Source organism: Chiloscyllium plagiosum, unplaced genomic scaffold (assembly GCF_037043375.1).
Source record: "Chiloscyllium plagiosum isolate Xiang-an unplaced genomic scaffold, Cpla_swu_hap1 HiC_scaffold_5, whole genome shotgun sequence".
Classification (NCBI taxonomy): Eukaryota; Metazoa; Chordata; class Chondrichthyes; order Orectolobiformes; family Hemiscylliidae; genus Chiloscyllium; species Chiloscyllium plagiosum.
This window is the reverse complement of record NW_028270143.1, coordinates 52,894,399-52,914,905: the sequence shown is the minus strand read 5'-3', so window position 1 is coordinate 52,914,905 and position 20,507 is coordinate 52,894,399. Positions and strand designations below refer to the sequence as shown.

Genomic DNA, 20,507 nt, shown 5'->3' with positions numbered 1-20,507 from the left:
ATCCTTGATATTCACTAGTTTACATCATTAGAGTATGTGGAAATTAGATATAATTCATATTTGCCATGAATTTGCACATTCAAAACCATTTTACTTTTAGTATTTAGAATGGTCAAAGCTTTGTGTTATGAAAACTTCAGGAGTAGCTTTCGTTAGAGTATGAGTGCTGCAAATTTTATTTTCTACAAATCAAGAATAGCATGATTACAGTGTAGGGTGGGTGATTATTTTCAAAGCATGCAGGAAGGTTTCCACTCAGCAGCACCTAATTAATGTGGCTTGGTAGACTGCTTTATACTTTCAAAGTTCTGTTTTTGCTGATTCAGATGGCCAGTCACAACATGACAACTTTGGAAGTAGTTTTAATCATTTTAATTTGGAAAGTCCCAGCGTCTATGACCCAAGATGGATACGATCGCAAGGTAAGGGAGCTAACTTGGTTTACGTGCACAAACTTGGTAAAGAAACCCCTGATGACTTATTTTTAAGTAACTGAATAAATAACTTATTTGAAATTTTATTTGACATAATTTATATTCTTTTGGTTTTTCAGATGGACAGTCAGATAAATATTCAAGACACGAGAATTTTAGAAGTAGTTTTGGTCAGCCTGATAACATGGGAAATTCTAGTTCTTATGAATCAAGAATGCCTCCTTGTCACGGTAGGAATAAGAGATAGATGGTGACGTGGTGATGTTGTTACTGTGCTCTAATCCAAAAACCAAGGCTAGTGCTTTCGGAATATGGGTTCAAACCCCACCGTGGCAAATGCTGAAATTCGAAGGCCGTAAAAATCTGGAATTTAAAGCTAGCCTAATGCTGACCAGGTAACCATTGTTGAATATTGTAAAACCCGCTTAGCTCATTAATGCCCTGAGGGAAGGGAATCTACCACCCTCACCTGGCCTGGTCTACATGTAACTCCAGACCCAGTTGATTATCAATTGCCCTCTGAAATGGCCCTTCCAAATAATTCAGATTAAGGAGTAATTCGGGGTGCACAACAAATGCTGCTCTAGCCAATGACATCCATTTGCCATGAACACATTTTTTTAAACAGGTCCTTGTTTATCACTGGCTAAATGTAAAAGATCAAAACTCTGTCATACTGGCTTAAAGTGGTAGTAGAATGCACTGCTGTCTCCAGACTAGGAAAGGGAAACACAGTATGTTCAAGTACTCTTCATTTTCTTTTGTCAACCTTACTGGAACACGTATGCTTTTGGTATGTGAATGAAAATTATTTTTTTTCCCTTTAAACTCTCAGACTTTGCAGGCCAATGTTAGAAATTTTCAAACATCTGTTTGAATGGCCCCTGGTATGTTTTTAACCTCCAAATGAATGGGAAAAATAGACGGCAAATATCTTGTAACCAATTCTTTCAAAGTAGCAATGAAGGTGTGCCATCTGGTTTTATTATTCTGTTTTGAATCATAATCTTGGTTGTTCCAGAATCCACACAAGTCTGGCTATATCTGATACGTAAAACACTGTACTCCTGCAATCTTTTTCATTGGTTCTTGAAAGGGTTGCTTTTTGCACTGGCAAGATTTTATTTAACTTGCCTTGGCTCCTCTTAGATAGTAAGATGATCTGTTGGGTAGGGAATACAGAAATGTAATTCAGATATGAAGTAGTTTGGTAACTTGAGTAAATGCTTCCATGATAATGTAACTCTTGTTCTGCTCAACAGAGAAAGTGCTAGCGAAGTAAACATAGTGAGTTATTAAAGCCACAGTGCACAAGTGGAGAAGTAATCTAATCTTTTTTTTAAATCTTAAAAAAAAGTTCCATTGAGTAGAATGTCAATGAAGATGCAACAATCTACAGCCAAGAGATTTGGGAACAGTAACAGTTTATCTGTGTAATCACTTATGTGGAGAATCAGATGCAATAGATAAACAAGTGCATTGAGCATGAGTAGTCTGCATTCGTGTCTTTTATTTGAAGTCAGATGGAAGGAAGCCTTAGAATGCTTGTTCAGACCTTGTTGAAGCACAGTAATGTTTTCCAGTTCATGGTTATCAGTCAAGTGTGAGTGGGCCATAAGAAGGATGATGGAGTCATCATCTATAGTACATGGGCCTGGCGACTGATCAAGGCCTACCCCAATCCTTTCTTTTTTCCCCCAGACCTTTTCACCCACTTGCCAGAGTCTTCTGTCCTAACTGGCATGCAATAATTTTTGTCTCCGATCTAATGGTTCCCAAAGCCTACATTTCAGTGAGAAGCACCTAAGCATGAGCTGAGCGGAGTAAATAGTCTGCTGTAATAACTCTAAGAAAACCAGCTTATCTTTCCTTGAGTCAGATACATTAGGAACAATTAAGCGGCTATTGGATAGATACATGGATGATAGTAAAATGAAGGTATGGAGGTTAGTCTGATCTTAGAGTAGGATAAAAGGTCAGCACAACATCGAGGGCCAAAAGGCTTGTACTGTGCTGTACTGCTCTATGTTCTAAAATGCTGACAGTGGAGCAGAGAAGCATATGTGTGTAGTGGTGGCAGAAACAGCAGAGGGATCCTAGGAGGGTGGAGATAAGTGGGATGGAAAGTAAGGACAAGGGGAATCTTATTCATTGTCTGGGAAAGGGGGAAAGCATGAACACAGAAAATAGATGCTGGAGTTAGCCATTTTGAGGAGGTTGAGGTTTTGTAGAGATTTATAAAATCATGAGGGATGCAGATCAGATGAATAGCAAGGGTCACCATTCACTGGGTGAAGACATTTCTCCCCCTTTTAGTCCTAAATGGCCTCCCCTCTCCTTAGACAGTAACTCCAGGCTCTAGACTCTCTGACCATCAGGAATATCCTTCATATATTTGCCCTGTCTAGTCCTGTTAGAATTTAATGCTTCCATGAGACCTCTCTGATGGGTTGAACATGGCTGCGGGCCATCTCAAATAAGTGGAGGGGGATCCTTGGTTGAGGAAAAGCAGCCCAAAGTGGCATCATCGGAACACATGTAACAAAGCTGGAGAAACTGGGAGAATAAGATTGAATGGAACACTTGCAGGCAACAGAGTGTGTGGAGACATAGTCGAGGTCACTGTGAATTTATAATTTATATTGACAGTCTTCAAAAATAATAACCCTGAAGTCAAGGAAGAGAAGGGAAGAGTCCAGTGGACCAAGTGAAAGTGAGAGATGGATGGAAATTGGAAGCAAAACTGACTAATTTTTCAAATTCTTGACAAGAGCAAGAAGCAGCAATGAAGATGTGTATATAGAGAAAGAATTGTGGCTGTGGCCTGAGTAAGACTGGAACAAGGAATGTTCCACATTACCTGCAAATAGACATATGAAGCTGGCCATGCCCATACTTTTGACTTGGAGAAAATTAATTGTGTTAATGGAGAGGTTGTTCAAAGTGTAAACAAACACGGCCATGTGAAGGAATGGGTGGAGATTGAAAAGTGGCTTGTACAAGGAAGAAACAGAGGGCCTGCAGACCATCCTAATGTTTAGAGGGATTGTATATCCCGTTAAGAGGAGTTGGCTGGGGCCAGAAAACTGGAAATCATGGAAATGACATGAAGCTTCAAAAGAATCAAGAATGTGAGCTGGAAAGACTGAACAAGGGAGGAGGAAAAAAAAGTCAAGATATGAATAAGTAAGTCTGGTGAAACTAAGTGTCTTAAAAATATAGGTAGATAATAATAAATTGAATAAGGTATTTGGGAGATACGTTTTTTTCATCCAATATGTGACATGAATGTAGTAACCCAAAAGGAGAATTTACAGCAAACACCATTAGAATATATGAACGGATAATGGGATGCGAATTGGGGTTAGTTGAAGGGAGATGTGAGGAGGCCCAGGAGCATGAATGCCATCTCGGACTTGTTGGTCTGAATGGCCTGATTCTGTGTTGTAAACTTGATGTAACTCGAGTGCAAGTAGTAGCCTTGTTTTGATGTTTGGCTCCATTCCTGAAAACATTAGTTTAACTGAAGTACTTCTGTGTGAATCCAGTGTTTGCATTGGAATAGATGTTTAAAGCCAGTGTTGAGTTCCTTCAGACATCATCTTAATATGAAAACCAATATATTAATTTGTCATATGGTGCAACATTATGCAATCCAAGCTGAAATAACTGCAAAAATGCATTAATGAATGTAAACTGAAAACTATAGATTCACATACTTCAATGTCTCTCTTTCTTGTCCTCTCCTAGGCTCCACTAAAATTTTGAAGGCAGGGGACTTTTTTTTAAAACTTCATTGTTTCAGTATAAGTTAATATTCTGGTTTCTTTGACTATTTATGCAGCTTTCTGATTTATCTTGCTGTTTCTTCTGTGGCTTGTGGTACCAAAATTGACAGACTGACAGACCTGGGAAATGTGGCGTAGTTCTTCAGTCTCCATTTGGCCTGTTGACAGAGTTTAGTTTCACCTCATTATCCAAATGCAACTGTATTTGTAGCTGTTTACTTTGTAACATAGATAATTTATGTAATGGCTTTGAACGTGTTAGAACCTTATGGTCATTCACTTTTTAACTGAATGTGAATGTCACTGACAAGAACAAAATTTGTTGCTGACTCTTAATTTGAGTGGAATTTTCAGTAGGCTTTTCAGACTTGACCACACACGCTGTGGGTCTAGAGTTCTACGTAGGCCAAATCAAGTAAGGATGACCAATATCCCTCTCTTAAGGACAGAAATGAACCAAGTTGTTTTCTTTATATAACAACTGTTGGTTGTTTCATGGTTCTCCACTGTGAAAATAGCTTTCAATTCCAGATTCTTTTGTATATGAATTCAAATTCAACTAACTGCCATGGGGGAATTCGAATCCGCATGACCCAGAGCAGTAACCTGGGTCTCTGAATTACTTTTGTAGTGACATTACAACCTTGTCATTGTGCCAAAAATACAGCAATTAAATAGCACTGGAAGTGAGAAACACATACAAAGTTCCCAGGTCACATTACACCAATCAAGTTCCAATGTCAGATCAATCAGATGATTCGACCGTGACATAATAACACACATTGCATGATGAAAAATCAGAAATGCAAATATAACTCAAAGCTCCAATCCCAAAAGAAAGCAAATGAAGCTGTTATTTGGGGCAACATTAAATGAAAACTACCTGACCACATTACATCTTCATTGTTAAGCAATCCTACCTACTTTTTGGCTGGCATTTCTGTTATATACATTTATTTTAAAATCAACTTGTTTCATCCCTTTGTTTAAAAGTAAGGACTTTGCATTTGACTCTCCATTCCTAATAAAGACTTGATGTCTACGCTGCAAAGGGAGAATATGTTTTAATTCAGCCAATATCTAAGTTTTCATCTTAATGTCAAAAGCATCTCAAATGTTTGCATAGAAGCATCTAATTTTAATCTTTTTTAGCTGCCATCTCCCTGCTCCATGTTTGGGAGTCCTTTTATTTACCACACTACCTCTCTGAAGTTAATATGTATTGCTTTCTCAAGATTATAGATCAGCTGGAGAGATGTTGCATGATGACTGGAGAAAACATGTAAAATCTGAAGATGACTTTATGGATTGGAGTGAAGACATGCGAAATTCTGGAGATAATTACAGGAGAGGCGAACCACTGAGGTGATCAAAATGTTGGGATGTATCACTTAATGAAACTTCTAGCATCCCTATTGAGGGAAAATTAAATGCCTCAGCTGTTTGTGTTCTCGATGACAGCATTCAGGGCCCTACCTAAGCCCTTTTATATTCCCAGCCCTTCTCTTTTCATCTTTATAATTTGGATCACCCTCTTAATCTATTAATCCCTGTCTGATCATAAGCATTCTACGCACAAATAAATATGTTTTGAGGTTTGCTTAGCGTTAAAGATATTTAATGAATACAAGTTGGTGTATTGAACAATTTTCCAGCGGCAATTGTGCTGTATACTGAAAAGTTGGTTCAGATTGAAAGCAGAAAGTCTTTTTCATTTTTTAATCAAGTTTTTGTCTTTAACTTCGGGCTGCTAGTTACATTTTTCTTTCTTGCCTAGGAATTATCGTAATGATTACTCCAAAGGATCCGATGTTGATGATCGTTGGATGCAAAGTGACGTAAGTTGCTGAATGGTGTATGTAGTTGCCTGATAGTTTACTTTAGGTGTGGGTTTAAAATAGTTAATTATTTTCAGTCCCAAAATTTGGCCATTGCTAGCTTGGCCAGTGTTTATTGCTGTTGAAAAGGTGGTGAGTTTCCCGCTTAGACCACTCCAAGCCTTGGTGGGCAGGTAAACACTCTACTTAATCAATGCTGACAAGTTAAAACTTTGTGGTTACCAAATGTTTTCCAAATCTTGCCCCTTCAAAATCTTGAAGGCAGTGACTTATGCTGAATCTGATTCTGTAGGTACTGACAATTTGTCAATACTTGAATAAAGTAACCAACCTTTGTGTGTGAATCCAAGCACAGAGTTTTGGTTAGTTGGCTGTAAACCGTCGTTAACATGATTTTCTCGATCTCCATGAAACTTGACATGAGCATTTTTGCACTTTTAGGTGGCATATCCCAGAAAATTATGCACCTTGAGTGGGGTGAAAAACAAAAATAAAGCTTGTAAATAAAAGATTTTAAATGCAGCAACTTCACAATGTTTGAAGAATAATGAAATGGAACCTGTTGACCTTGTTTTTTAAAGACAACACTCAGCCTATACTTGTGCACAAATTTCCTATGTTGTTAAATGGGTCATGATGCACTTAGTAGTTTTTCAAGGAAGAAAAGGAACTGTCCATATGCTCAAAATTTGGCTCCTAAAGAGAGAAACTAATTTTATGTGTCACCTGAAATTGAAAGCATCTCCTAAAGGTATCTGGATAAAGTCTATGGTCAACCCATTGCTAACAACAATGTTTAAAAAAGGACAAAGTTATTCTTATATATGCAGCAAATGAATGAATGGCAGTATTTCTTTTCACGAGCAAACAAAACAACTTTAAAAGTTAAGTAACCACATGCATATATGCCAAAGTCAAGCCTACCTTTTCATAGGCAGTGTAGTGAACTAAAGCAAAAGATTTGCCAACTTCTTAAAGAACATAGAACTTTGGATCAGTACAGGCCTTCAGCCCTCTATGTTGTGTTCACCTTTTATCCTACTTTAAATTCAAACTAACCTATATACCCTATATTTGACTATTGGCCATGTGCCTATTCAAGAGTCGCTTAAATATCCCTAATGTATCTGACTATACTACCATTGCTAGCAGTGCATTCCATACACGCACACCACTCTGTGTAAAGAACCTTCCTCCAATCACCCATAAGTTTTACCCCCTCGTGATACTTTTTCCCATGGCAGAAATGGCTATCTGGCTACCCACTCTAACTATGCCCTTGTATACCTTTACCAAGTTACCACTCATGCTTCTTTGCTCCAGTGAGAATGCAGATTTCTCCAGCTTCCTCATTTCCCCTCCCCCCACCTTATCTCAGTCCCAACCCTCAGACTCAGCACCGCCGCCTTGACCTGCAATCTTCTTCCCGACCTCTCAGTCCCCACCCCCTCTCCAGCCTATTACCCTCACCTTAACCTCCTTCCATCTATCATATTCCCAGCGCCCCTCCCCCAAGTCCCTCCTCCCTACCTTTTATCTTAGCCTGCTTGGCACACCCTCCTCAATCCTGAAGAAGGGCTTATGCCCGAAACGTCGATTCTCCTGTTCCTTTGATGCTGCCTGACCTGCTGCACTTTTCCAGCAACACATTTTTAAGCTCAGATCTCCAGCATCTGCAGTCCTCACTTTCTTCCAGTGAGAAAAGCCCTAGCTTCATAAGACAAGCCCTCCAGTCCAGGCAGCATTCTGGTAAATCTCCTCTGCACCCTCTCTAAAGCTTTCACATCTTTTTTATAAAGAGGCGACCAGAACTGAACACAAGTGTGGTCTAACCAGAGCTCTGTAGAGCATAACCTCGCAGCACTTAAACTCAATCCCCCCCCTCTAATGAAAGCCCTTCTAAACAGCCCTATCAACTTGGGTGGCAACTTTGAGGGATCTATGGACATGGACCCCAAGATCCCTCTGTTCCTCCACACTGATAAGAATCCTGCCTTTTAATCTGCATTCAAATTTGACCTTCCAAAATGAATCACTTCACACTTTTCCAGATTGAACTCCATCTGCCACTTATCAGCCCAGTTCTGCATCCTGTCAATGTCCTGTTGCAACCTACAACAGCCTTCCAAACTATCCACAACTCCACTGACCTTCGTGTCATTGGCAAACTTACTAACCCACCCTGCCACTTGCTCATCTAAGTCATCTATTAAAATCACAAAGAGCAAAGGTCTCAAAACAGATCCCTGCAGAATACCACAGGTCATTGAGCTGTACGCTGATTACCATCCATCCACTACCATTCTGTGTCTTCTACAGGTCAGCCAATTCTGTATCTAGACAGCCGAATTTCCCTGTATCCCATGCTTCTTAATTTTCTGAATGAACCTACCATGGGGAACCTTATCAAACGCCTTGCTAAAATCCGTATATACCACATGCACTGGTCCACCTTCATCAGTGAGTTTTGTCACATCCTCAAAGAATTCAGTAAGGTTTGTGAGGCATGACCTGCTTCTCTCAGTCATGCTGACTATCTCCAATCAAGCTGTGTTTTTTCAAATAATCACATTCTGTTGCTGAGAATCCTCTCCAATAATTTGCCCACCACCGACATAAGAGTTTGACAAATTTGCACTTTTCATCAATTGTAAACTTATTCCAAGACCCATTATCCTGACTATGGTTTTCTAACTACATTAGATGTTTGACATAGGATCAGAAATAAGCCATTCAGCCCATCAACTCTGCTGTACCATTCAACAAGTTCATGATTGTTCCGAAAATCTTCAATTCCACTTTCTTGTCTTTTCCTCCAACCCTTGACAACCTTGACTGTACTTAATGACCCAACTTCCACAGTCTTCTGCAGTAACATATTCCACAGTTTCACAACCCTCAGAAGAGGCTCCTCCTCAGCACTGAATTAACTAGGCCATCTCTTTATGCTCTCTGCTCCTAGACTGTCCCACAGGTCAAAACAGCTCTATATCTACCCTGTCAAGTCCTCCTAAGGATCTTTACATATTGCAATAAAGTCACCTCTCTTTAACTAAACTTAAATGAGAAGAGACCTACATCTCCTCATAAGACAAGTCCTCCATGCCCAGATCAACCAAGAATATCTTCTCTGGACTGTCTCCAAGGCCAGCATATCTTGACCTAGCTCAGGGACTAAACGTCTCCATATTCTAAGTGCGGTCTGACTAGTGCCTTGTGTAGTTTTGGCAAGACTTCCTTGTTTTATACTCCATCTCCTTTGAAACGAAGGCCAATACTCCATTTATTTTCCTAATTACCCACTGAATCTGTTTGTTTGTTTACTTTTTATGATTTATGCGTGAGGAGTCCTAAATCCCACTGTGCTGCTGCTTTCTGCAGACTCTCCATTTAAGTAATATTCAGTATCTCAATTCTTCCCACCAAAGCGTTTCACTTCCCATTTCCACAAATTATATTCTGCTGGCCAAACTTTGTCTGCTCATGTAACTTGTCTATATACCTCTGCAAGCAGTGTCATCCACAAACTTAGCAATAATATTCACTTGAGTAACACAGTTCATGATTATATATTGTAAATAATTGTGCTCCCCTGCATCAATTCTTGTGGCACTCTGCTAGTTACAGGTTGCCATCCTAAAGAAGTCTCAGTATCCCAATCTTTTGCCTTGGTAGCCAATTCTCTATTAATGCGAATGCACTGCTACCAATACCAGTGGCTCTTAAGTAGCCTTGTGTTGTATCTTATCAAATGATTTGTGAAAATCCAAATTTTGACATCTACTGGTTTTCATCTATGTAATTTGCTTGTTGCTGCCTAAAAAAAAATACATTTTCCATACATGATTTCACCATTGTGTAGCCAAGTTGATTCTGTTTGATTATTTCTAAATGTGCTGTTCTTCTGTATTCTTTAAAATAGATTCATTTTCCCAATGACCGATTAATAGATGACAGATCTGCACGATGATTATTCCCATCTTAACCTCTGCACATTGAAGCCAGTTATTATTTTCCCAGACATATTGATCAGGGATCACTTGCAAAAACTTTCTAATCTGTACACCTCAACACCATGACATACAGGGAATGTTACATTCAGAAGACCATTTCGTAATCCTGCTATTAGTTTGAGATACCTTATTGAAGAACAATCATGTTAAAGGTAGTTTAGATATCTTGAGAGCACTGTCTACCTCTAGTTAACTGACCACTTTCGGATATTCTGTCTTTCCTCTGAAAATGTTTACCGTTGCACTTTTGAGGGCCCCAAACAGTCCTACAGGTGAGACCGAGGTTCACCTGCCTCTCCTCCAATCTAGTTTATTGTATCCAGTGCTCCCAATGTGGTCTTCTGTACATCAGTGAGACCAAACATAAACTCAGGATATGTTTCGCCGAGCATCTCAGCCAGGCCCACAGGTGCCAACCTGATCTTCTAGTCACCGCCCATTTTAATTCCTTTTTCCCACTCCTTTTTCTGACATGACCGTACTTGGCCTCCTCTATTGCCACAGCAAATCAGACCACAAATTAGACGAACAACGCTTCATTTTCTGCCTGGGCAGCCTTACAGCCCAGAGAACTCAACACTGAGTTCTCCAATTTCAAATAACATCTCTTCCCATCCTCTGATTCCCTTTCTAGCATCCCCCCCACAACTTCCATTCCTCTGATCGACCCTTTCTGCCACCAACCAGATTCACTCCTCCCATCAACCAACCTGGACTACCCTCTGTGTTCACCTTTCCCTTCCTCGTCACCCCGCTCCTCTCCCCAAAACTCTCTTTCTCCCCCCCACCCTTTATCTGCAGTTCCCCTTACACCTTCCCCCAGTCCTGAAGAAGGGGTACACCCAAAATGTTGACTTCTCTATCTCCTGATGCTGCCTGGTTTGCTGTGTTCTTCCAGCCTCCTGCTTGTCCACCTCAGAAGAGAGTAGAATAGGATAATGAATATAAATCAGGTAATCTATCAGCGCATGCTGGCATTAAACTGGAAGTCTTCTGAGCCTGATAGCAAAAGTAAAATATATAATATTTCCCAGGAACGTAATGTTGTGGCTGCTTTCATCTTCAGCTTGGAGTGGCATTCCTCCAGGATTGTTCTGAAGTTTGCAAGAAATAAGATCTATTTCCAGGATATTTGTGAGGAATCTATAATCAAAATCATGGGAATGTTAGCACTTCCAAGTTTTTATCAATAGAAATATTGGGAATGCTGGCAGAGGCCTACATGACTGTCGTGGGAATCTTGTAATGAAAGGTCCAGGAGTGTATTTAACTAGAATGAACATCCCTATGTCCAGCAATGTATTTTCCCACATGTATTTCCAAAGAAAATTGTTCCACTTCCTTCATCTGTAAATTCTCTAAACCTTCTATCGATTTGTCAACATTGGTTCTCTTGAGGAAGAAAAATCCCAAAATAATTCTGCCATTCATGTGGAACAGCAAGAACACTCACTGTTCAAAATTGTAGGCTCACCACTCGTGGCAGTATTAATGAGTAGACATGTTTATTTCTGATTTATAAGCAAAAATAACATCATTTGTTTTATTAGTCATCTTTACAACTAAAGTTAATTTTAAGTATACATCGTGTATTTGGTGCAGTTAGTTTCTTATATCTGTGTTTTCCCACTTCTGTTGAGTTTTAGTTTGAACCGTACAGATCATCTGATTCCAAACCTGCCTATACAAACGAGGATTTTTTTGAATATTTGGTGAGTCTGAAATTTTTACTGTAGAGAATTTATGGAGAACCCGATAAACACAGCAATCAAAACACCAAATTATATTAATTGGAAAACACTAGTTTTTAAAATTGTTTCTGCCACTAATGTTGCAGAAGATTTTTATACTCATAACAGGTAAACTTTGCATAGAAAACTGTCTGAACCCTTTTAAGTTTTACAATATCCTTCCGATAGGAAGGAGACCAGAATTGCACGCAATGTTCCAACAGTGGCCTAACCAATGTCCTGTACTGCTGCAGCATGACCTCCCAACTCCTGTACTCGGTACTCTGACCAATAAAGGAAAGCATACCAAATGCCTTCTTCACATTCCTATCCACCAGTGACTCCACTTTCAAGGAGCTATGAACTAGGACTCCAAGGTCTATTTGTTCAGCAACACTCCCTAGGACTTTATCATTAAGTGTATAAGTCCTGCTCTGATTTGCTTTCCCAAAATGCAACACCTTGCATTTATTTAAATTAAACTCCATCTGCCACTCCTCAGCCCATTGGCCCATCTGATCAAAATCTCATTGTAATCTGAGGTAACATTCTTCACTGTCCATTACACCTCCAATTTTGGTGTCATCTGCAAACTGACTAATTATACCTCTTATGTTCACATCCAAATCATTTATATAAATGACGAAAAGAATTGGACCAAGCACTGATCCTTGTGGCACTCCTCTGGTCACAGGCCTCCAGTTTGAAAAACAACCCTCCACCAGTACCCTCTGTCTTCTAACTTTGAGCCAGTTCTATATCCAAATGGCTAGTTCTCCCTGTATTCAATGAGATCTAACCTTGCTAACCAGTCTCCCATGATGAACTTTGACAAACGCCTTAATGAAGTCAATATAGATCACATCCACCACTCTACCCTCATCAATCCTCTTTGTTACTTTTCTTGTGTATTGTCTTACAGCAAAATTTTCAAATCACTAGTGATAGTGACGCAAGTTTTGCCTTGAAAGTTACACAGAGTCTCACAGATGGACTAATGGAATATCGCCTCAAGACAATGACTGGACTAGTAAGTATTTGAAATGATTTCAATTGCGCTATTTGTTTCTGTCATTTTGGTCTGAGTTTGAAACACTTTAGCACTAATTCTCCAAATCCAGAAAAAATGACCTAGGTCTGGTCCAGAGCAAGCAGAATTAAATTGAGAGACTGTGAATCTTCCTCTAACTTGAATGACTCTGTTTTTAACTAAGGAAAGATAAATGCAGTGAGGTGACAACACTTAAAGGTGTACAGTTTGCTAATGAAGAGCAGTTGAGATGACAGAAAATTTGACTAATTCTTTCGAATAATAGAGACAGGGTAGCACCACAAACTTTTAGGGATGAAGAAATGAAATTCTGCTACAGGATGGTCCATTATCAAAGCCTGATGGCTACCCGCCAATAAAAGTGCAATTACAGACTGAGGGGCATCAGCAACCTAAGTAATGTGGTCATCAAGGTGTCTCAAACCTAAATCAAGTAATTGCTGGTATTGTGAATAGAATGAATGTAATTATTCAAATCTCTGGTGAGAGTTTATGCTTCACTACTGTGAGGATTAATTGATGGTCATTCATGCCTGCATTCTGTTCACCTTGTGTTAATATATTTAAGTAATAAGAGATGAATGTATTTGTTCATACACAGATAACAACCTGTTTTAATTGCTGTGTATTACATTGTATTAAGTGTTTTGTTGTTAAATGTATTTTTTAAAAAATGAGCCATCCCTTCTACTTGTGGTGAAGTAAGTTTCAAAATGTTGTAAATTTCAGTCTGCCAGAATGCCTCCTGCAAACATGAGGTTTTTTTTTTTGAAAAAATTCAAAATGTTCAATTTTTAGGTTTATGGTCGATATGTGTTAAAGCAATTGGGTGATTTTGTCTGAAGTAGCTAATTTGCTAACTATGCATGTAAAATCCTTTACAATTCCTTTCTTTAATCATTTTTATTGCACCTAGTAGACTTCTCATGCTTTTCTTCCATCAGAATCAAGACAAAAGGCCTTTCTTGGATGAGGAATTGAGACACCTTCCCAGTATATCAGATGAACATTCAAGATACGAATCTCCCATGTCACATTCAACTTTGTCACGTCCAGCTTTATCAGATCCAGCACCAGGAAACACTCAGAGATACGCTGGTAGCTCAACTAACTTTAGACCTAAATATAAAGGTAAATTGAGCAAAACATTTGTATCTTCAAAGACTTACAGCAAACCTCATTGCAATATAATGTAGATTGAATTCCTGACTACTTTCTATCAGCAATGTAACTGGAGAAATAAATGAAAAGTAAAATTGACCATTACCAATGTAGCTTGCCTTTTGGCCAAAAATATGAATCAGCTGTGAAACTTAACAGAATAAAGTTAGGCCAAGGCAATAAAGACCATATTGGACATAACCTTTGTGGCAGCACAATAGCGCAGTGGTTAGCACTGCTGCCTCACAGCACCAGGAACCCAGGTTCGAGTCCAGTCTCAGGCGACTGCGTGGAGCCTGCACATTCTCCCCATGTCTGCGTGGGTTTCTTCTGGTTGCTCTGGTTTCCTCTCACAGTCTAAAGATGCGCAGTTTAGGTGAATTGGCCATTCTAAATTGCCTGTAGGTGCATTAGTCAGAGGGAAATGGATTTGGGTGGGTTACTCTTCGGAGGCTCGGTTGGACTTGTTGGGTCAAAGGGCCTTAATCTAGTCTAATTATCAAAATAGCTGGACTTATGCACTCTGAATTACTCTGCTAACTTTAAGCCAGCAGGCAAAAAAACATGATTTGAAAAGGGAACACAGCAGTATTTGAAGAATAATCTCCAGTATAAACTTTGAGTTATGATGAAAAGTTAAGAAAATCTCAAGCTGTACACTCTAAAGAGGATGTTAAGGGACAAAATTACTTAAGTAAAAGTGTTGATTTGCCTTACATATACCTAATGTTGTGTAGACCTGAATGCCAACAGGTTATGTAAATGAAAGTGAAACTTGGTTTGTTGAAGAAGTAATTTTTCTTTAAATTAGCATAACTGTTGGATTTTGTAGATAAGAAGAGCTGCTCTAAAGGAATAAAAACAAAATGCAGTGGGAAAATTTCAGGTTTGTGAGCAGAGAAACAAAGTTAATGTTTTCCATCCAAAATGACTTCCTCTCAACATCTACAAAGTACATTACTATTTTTTTAAACTGCTCGAATACTTTGATTATATATAGTGAATTACTGTAAAATAGGAATAAACTTCATTGACCAAGTTTATTTTTCTTGTCCACGACACTTGTGAATTCTATGCAAAACTATTTGAAACCATAAAACAGTACATGAAAATATTTCTACTTTAGACTTTGAAAATATTAATACTGCTTTGCTGTACAACTTTAAGTGCCTCTTATTGGTTTATTGTATTTTACAGTTGGTGGTGCCTGGAAAAAAGCAGTTGCAATGCAATCTAAAGCAAATTTCAAAAAAACAGGTTTTCAATCAAATCGAAGGCCACTCAAACCATCAACATTTCACACCAGTCTGTCAAAATCAAAACATGGTGGTATTTTGACCCCACACCTGCTTAAGGCGGTCCGTGGAATGGATATTAATAGAGCCACTAAAACCTTGGCTAAACTATCAAAAACTAATCCAGCACTGAAAGGTGAGAATTGCATATCCTCTTAATTTGTCAATTTACATTTGTTTAGTGAAGTTTGATTTTTTGTGCCATTATCCAAGTGTACTAAATTTCATTATGTAGCAAAATTAATTCTTGTAATAATCAAATAATTATCATTGTGTATTTTGATTTTTGTCATGTTATTTGATCATTTAGAACTTGGATTTGTAGAAGTTATCTTATTGGGAGCTTAGCATACTACTGGAGCTGCTTCTGTAACATCAGTGGCAGTACCTGCACTATGTGGTTTCAAAATGGAGTCTCAGCAGCAACTTCACACAGGCAATTAGGAAGAACAATTGATCTTGGCCGGTGACCCAAAATTTTACTTCACTTTCCACAAATGATTGTGAAGAGAGTTAATTAAATGCCATAGGGATTAGTGTCAAAAAGTGTGGTGCTGAGAAAAGCACAGCAGGTTAGGCAGCACCCAAAGAGCAGGAAAGCCATCGTTTTGGCCATAAGCCCTTTATCAGGAATTAGTGATTAGGGATTAGTATTGCAGTCGCAACTATTTACAATTTAATGACATTGTTGAACATTAGTGGGAAATTAAGTTGTGAGCAGGACAAAGTTTGCAAAGGAATATAGCTTAAGTAAGTGGATGAAAAATATGTGGATACAGTGTAATGTACTTTTTTTTAGTAAAAATGGATAGATGTGGGTGCTCTCTTGTGAATCTCAATGTTAGTGTACAGGTACATCATAACTTGCAACAGAGTCTAACATTCACATTACCTTACAAGAATATAAATACAGGGAAGTCTTACTCTGAAGTGTGGGGTGAGAGGAGGGGTGTCTGTAAGGTACCTGCTGAGAGGGTTGCGAGCTGTCTTGAGGTTTCAGCTTTCACTCATTGGAATTCGGAAGAATGAAAAATGAGAAGTGATGTTATTGAGACATTCCAGAGTCTATGGCTGCATCTCACGGCAGAGAATATGTTCTTTCTGTTAATTGCACTGTCCAGCTCTTCCATCATAAACCATTTGGTTATTTATTCACTTTCATATTGAAAGTTCAAATTAAATCATTATGCACTTTCCTTTCAATCAGTGAATTCCATATTATAAAATTGTGATGTTGACTTTGTGTAGCTTTCCTTCAGTTATTTTATGAATAACCCTCAAAATTAAATTCCCCCATAACATTGTGCTCTAAAGAAGGCAACTCAACTTCAGTAACCTCTCCACATAACTGACGTTCATCATCTTTAGTACCGTTGCATCTTCTCTTAAATCTTGTCATCCTTAATTTTTCCTCCATGAACTAGATGTTCTGGTCGATGGAAGTGCTACTGACTGCAAAGAAAATTACTGCCTCACTTTTTTTATGTCCTTGCAGTTAGGTCTTTGACTTTGCTGCACCATCAATTGTTTCATTTAGTTATCCATAGAGAATAATGGAGAGACTTCTTTTTTGACTGTCAAATCAGTTTTGAAGATCGAGGGGAATGATGGTGTGGAATGGGCTTGTTGACCAGTGACCGACATCAAAATTAACAGTGGAGCAATGCTAGAGTATCACTCAAAATGTTTGTATCTCTGAAACTGAAGTTACTATCAACTATAAGAGGCCCACACTGCTCCCGGTGGTTCAAACACCCTGTGCACAACAGCACGGAATGTCTCTGGCATAAGAATATCTAACCTTTTTAAGCAATGATTTCTGTATGAAAAGCCAAAGATCTCTCCTTTCCTTTATTCTATTTAATATTGCTTCTGTTCATATGGTTTCATTTTTTCTTCCAAAGTACATAACTTAATGCAGAGAATTGTGAAGTGTATCTGAACATGTGTGCTCATTTCCTTAGCCTGCCTGTACCCTCCTGAAGTTCTCTTCTCTTTATACTGGTATAGAAGGCAGGTCAAAAAGAGATTCACTTCACTAGGCTGATTCCTGGGATGAAGGTATTATCAAGAACAGCTAAACCGACTTAGTTTATTTCAGTAAGATAACCCCTCATTCTTCTGAGGGGGAATAACAGGGTAAAAGTTGTGAAGATGTTTCCATTAGTGGGAAAACCTCAAACTGGGGATCTGGTAACAGAATAAAAGGACACGCATACTTCTGAAACTGAGGTGCCAAGGAATTTCTTCTACAGAGTAGTGAATATTTGGACTGAAGGTATGTGAAGAGAAAGTAGATAGGGGACTAGAGGACCTGGTGCAAGAGTTGTGGCCTGGGCCAGTTTTGAGCTAAATGGTGATATTCCTGTTCCTACTTATTCTCATGGAATATATTTATGGCTGAGATGGACAAACTGGGGCGTAGGGCTAACCTTGGGCCTTACTATTTGAAATGATAGCAGAACAGGCTTGTCAGCCCATTTGGTCTTCTGTTCTTACATACCTTGGCTATTCCTCTTTTTTTTTTTTACAAAAAGGGTTTAAGGTTTTGTACCATCCAATCCTCTTGGGGCTGACTTTCCTCACACTGACTCAGAATAGAAAAGATTAGTCATACAGCAAGGAAATAGACCCTTCAGATCAACCAGTCCATGGCGAACGTAATCCCAAACTAATTAGTCCCATTTAAATACTCCTAGCCCATATCCCTCCAAACCTTATCCAAATTTTTTTAAACATTATAATTGTACCCGCATCCACCACTTCCTCAGGAAGTTCGTTTCACACACAAAACACCCTGTCAAAAAAAATTGCCTCGTCTTTTTAAAAGTCTTTCTCCTCTCACCTTAAAAATGTGCCTTCTAGTTTTGAAATCCAACATCCTAGGGAAAAGACAACTACCATTATCTATACTCATTATTTTATTAACTTCTATAAGATTGCCTTTAAACCTCCTATGCTCCAGTGAAAAATGTCCCAGCCTATCCAGTCTTTATAACTCAAACCTTCCATACCCTGCAACATCATGGTTTGATCTTTGGTACATATGTTTTAAATTGCTCTGCACTTAGTTTAGAATAATTTGTATTTTTTCACTTCATGGTAATTTTCTTTGTTTCTAGGTGTAAAGGTCTCTGTCTTGGTTAATGTCCTGATAGAGGCTGGTGTGCTGAAGAATATGCAGACTTAAGACCAGCACCACCTGAATAAGTGGAGTTGGTATTTACATGAGAACATCAGGAGGACTGTAATAAAAATTACACTTTTTTGCTTCTTGTGAGACTTTAAGCTTTATTCAGATTATTATCTTAGAAGATGACCACTGGTAAAACTTTGAAATTCTTCATTAAATTCAGTTTTTAAAAAAACTAGACTAGCTTGTATGAAATAAATTTTTCATATCTTTTGGGGGTGGTGAAACATTTTGGGATATCAAATGTTTTGTTGCATTTTTCTTAAGGTTGATGGATGTTTCTCAAGTATTTTTTGTTTAACATATTCTATATATGGTATAGATTGTTCAATGAAACCTTGCAGCTTTGATTCCATTTGTAATAAATACTGTTGTCCATGGTGAAATATAGTGACTTACCTTTTTGCCTGGATTCAGTCACATGTTAAATCTTGGTGTACTCATCATATTGCAGTAACTCATCAAAACTTCAGAGTTGAAAAATATTAACATTATGTTGTGTTCTTGGATTTAATTTATAAATTGAGATCCTGAAAATTACTGAGGAGAAATAATTAGATGTATGTAGGGCTTCCTAATCTTAACTAAAAGATCAAGGCTACAAATTAAGTTCTCATTAATTTTATGGGTTTTTACTATATTCCTTGTAGATGAATTCATGATTTCAAACATCAAATACTGGCATTAAAAAACTTTGTGACTAGTCTTCAGTAAAGTACAATAAAATGTATTTTTTGTTTAGTTTTCTAAACAGGTTTGAGAACTAAATTAAGGTCAGAAATTGTTCTGTAACAACACAAAAACAGTTGCTTTACAGTTGAATTATTTTTTGATCTCCTGCATTGTTTAATGTCCTATGTCAAAAATAAAGCATTATACACCTCCTGTATGAATTTGAATTGGTGTTGCCAATTTCAGAACAGGATGGTGAAATGGAAAGAAGGGGATTTCCATAATCCAGCAGGTTAATTGTTAGCAGCTTGTTTATATATAATACTCCTGGGGTTCATTTCAAACTTGGCCTGGCACAGTAATGTACTAATAAGCAGACATCTTGATTTCAATATCTGAATGTGGATCAGTGATTTTTTGAATTAGTTAATGGATGTGACATCATTAGCAAGGTCAACATGTATTGAGAAGTTAGTATTCAGACACCTTCTTGAACCCCAGCAGAGTTTTGACTCAAAGCGAGGCCAATTAAGGCAGTAGTTAAAAGTCACAACAGTTCTTCGAAGATACCTCAAACCTCAGTCACATAAATGCCATCGATTTCCCTCCTGACAGGTTATGTGAAAACCAACTTGGTTTTTATGACAGAAGATTCTGCATCGTCAATTGTAATACAAATTTATTTAAACTTCAATCTTCCAGATTTGAACTCCTCTCCAGATCATCTTTCCAGGTGCTTATCATCAATCGTTACACTACAGTACCAGTCCATAGAGACCTAAATTTAGTGTAAAAGCAAAGTAGTCCAGGTTGTTGGAGAAACTCAAAGTCTAGCTGCATCTTTGAGAAAGAGAGTTAATTTTGAGTCCAATATGACTGAGTTATGGAGTTGCACAGCATGGAAACAGATGCTTCAGTCCAACTCGCCAACAACAACCAGATGTCCTAAATTTATCTAGTCTCATTATGACATTTAGCTTGGCTCTCTCAACTCTTTCTATTACTATACCCATCTACATGCCTTTTAAATGCTATAAATTGTACCAGCCTTTACTACTTCCCGTGATAGCTAATTCCATACACTCACCACCCTCTACGTGAAGAGGTTGAGCCTTAGACTCATTTTATATCTTTCCCTTTCACCGTAAACCTACACCCTCCAGTTTTGGACTCCCCAACCCTGGGGAAAGACAGATCTTGGCTATTCACCCCATGCATGCTGCTGACTTTATAAACCTGAACAAGGTCTCACCTCAGCCTCTGATGCTCCAGGGAAAATAGCCCCAGCCTATTTCAGCCTCTCCCTGTAGTTCAAAACCTCCAACCCTGGCG

General features: G+C 38.4%; 2 protein-coding genes across 8 annotated transcripts in view; one reads left to right on the top strand and one right to left on the bottom strand.

Moving 5' to 3' along the window:
• Nucleotides 1-19,392, top strand: part of LOC122549862 (uncharacterized) — a 55,646-nt gene extending 36,254 nt beyond the window's left edge. For 2 of the 3 annotated variants that reach the window (XM_043690019.2, XM_043690018.2), the window contains exons 10-18: nucleotides 327-422; nucleotides 554-664; nucleotides 5,458-5,587; nucleotides 6,000-6,060; nucleotides 11,720-11,785; nucleotides 12,726-12,833; nucleotides 13,799-13,985; nucleotides 15,213-15,446; nucleotides 18,433-19,392. In XM_043690019.2, coding sequence (XP_043545954.2) covers nucleotides 327-422; nucleotides 554-664; nucleotides 5,458-5,587; nucleotides 6,000-6,060; nucleotides 11,720-11,785; nucleotides 12,726-12,833; nucleotides 13,799-13,985; nucleotides 15,213-15,446; nucleotides 18,433-18,500 — 1,061 coding nt within the window. In that variant the 3' untranslated portion in view covers nucleotides 18,501-19,392. The remainder of the gene's footprint in view (nucleotides 1-326; nucleotides 423-553; nucleotides 665-5,457; nucleotides 5,588-5,999; nucleotides 6,061-11,719; nucleotides 11,786-12,725; nucleotides 12,834-13,798; nucleotides 13,986-15,212; nucleotides 15,447-18,432) is intronic. The other variant, XM_087987166.1, reaches the window with a different exon arrangement.
• The window catches only part of LOC122549858 (uncharacterized), a 127,914-nt gene that overhangs the window by 8,414 nt on the left and 98,993 nt on the right, over nucleotides 1-20,507 (bottom strand). For 2 of the 5 annotated variants that reach the window (XR_015757192.1, XR_015757191.1), the window contains exon 23: nucleotides 6,392-6,527. Coding sequence is in view for 1 of the 5 variants with exons in the window: in XM_087987164.1 (XP_087843290.1) it covers nucleotides 6,520-6,527 (8 nt within the window). In the remaining 4 variants the exon portion in view is untranslated. Of the gene's footprint in view, nucleotides 1-4,247; nucleotides 4,381-5,840; nucleotides 6,528-20,507 lie in introns of those variants that run through there. The other 3 variants (XM_087987163.1, XM_087987164.1, XR_015757190.1) reach the window with 2 other exon arrangements.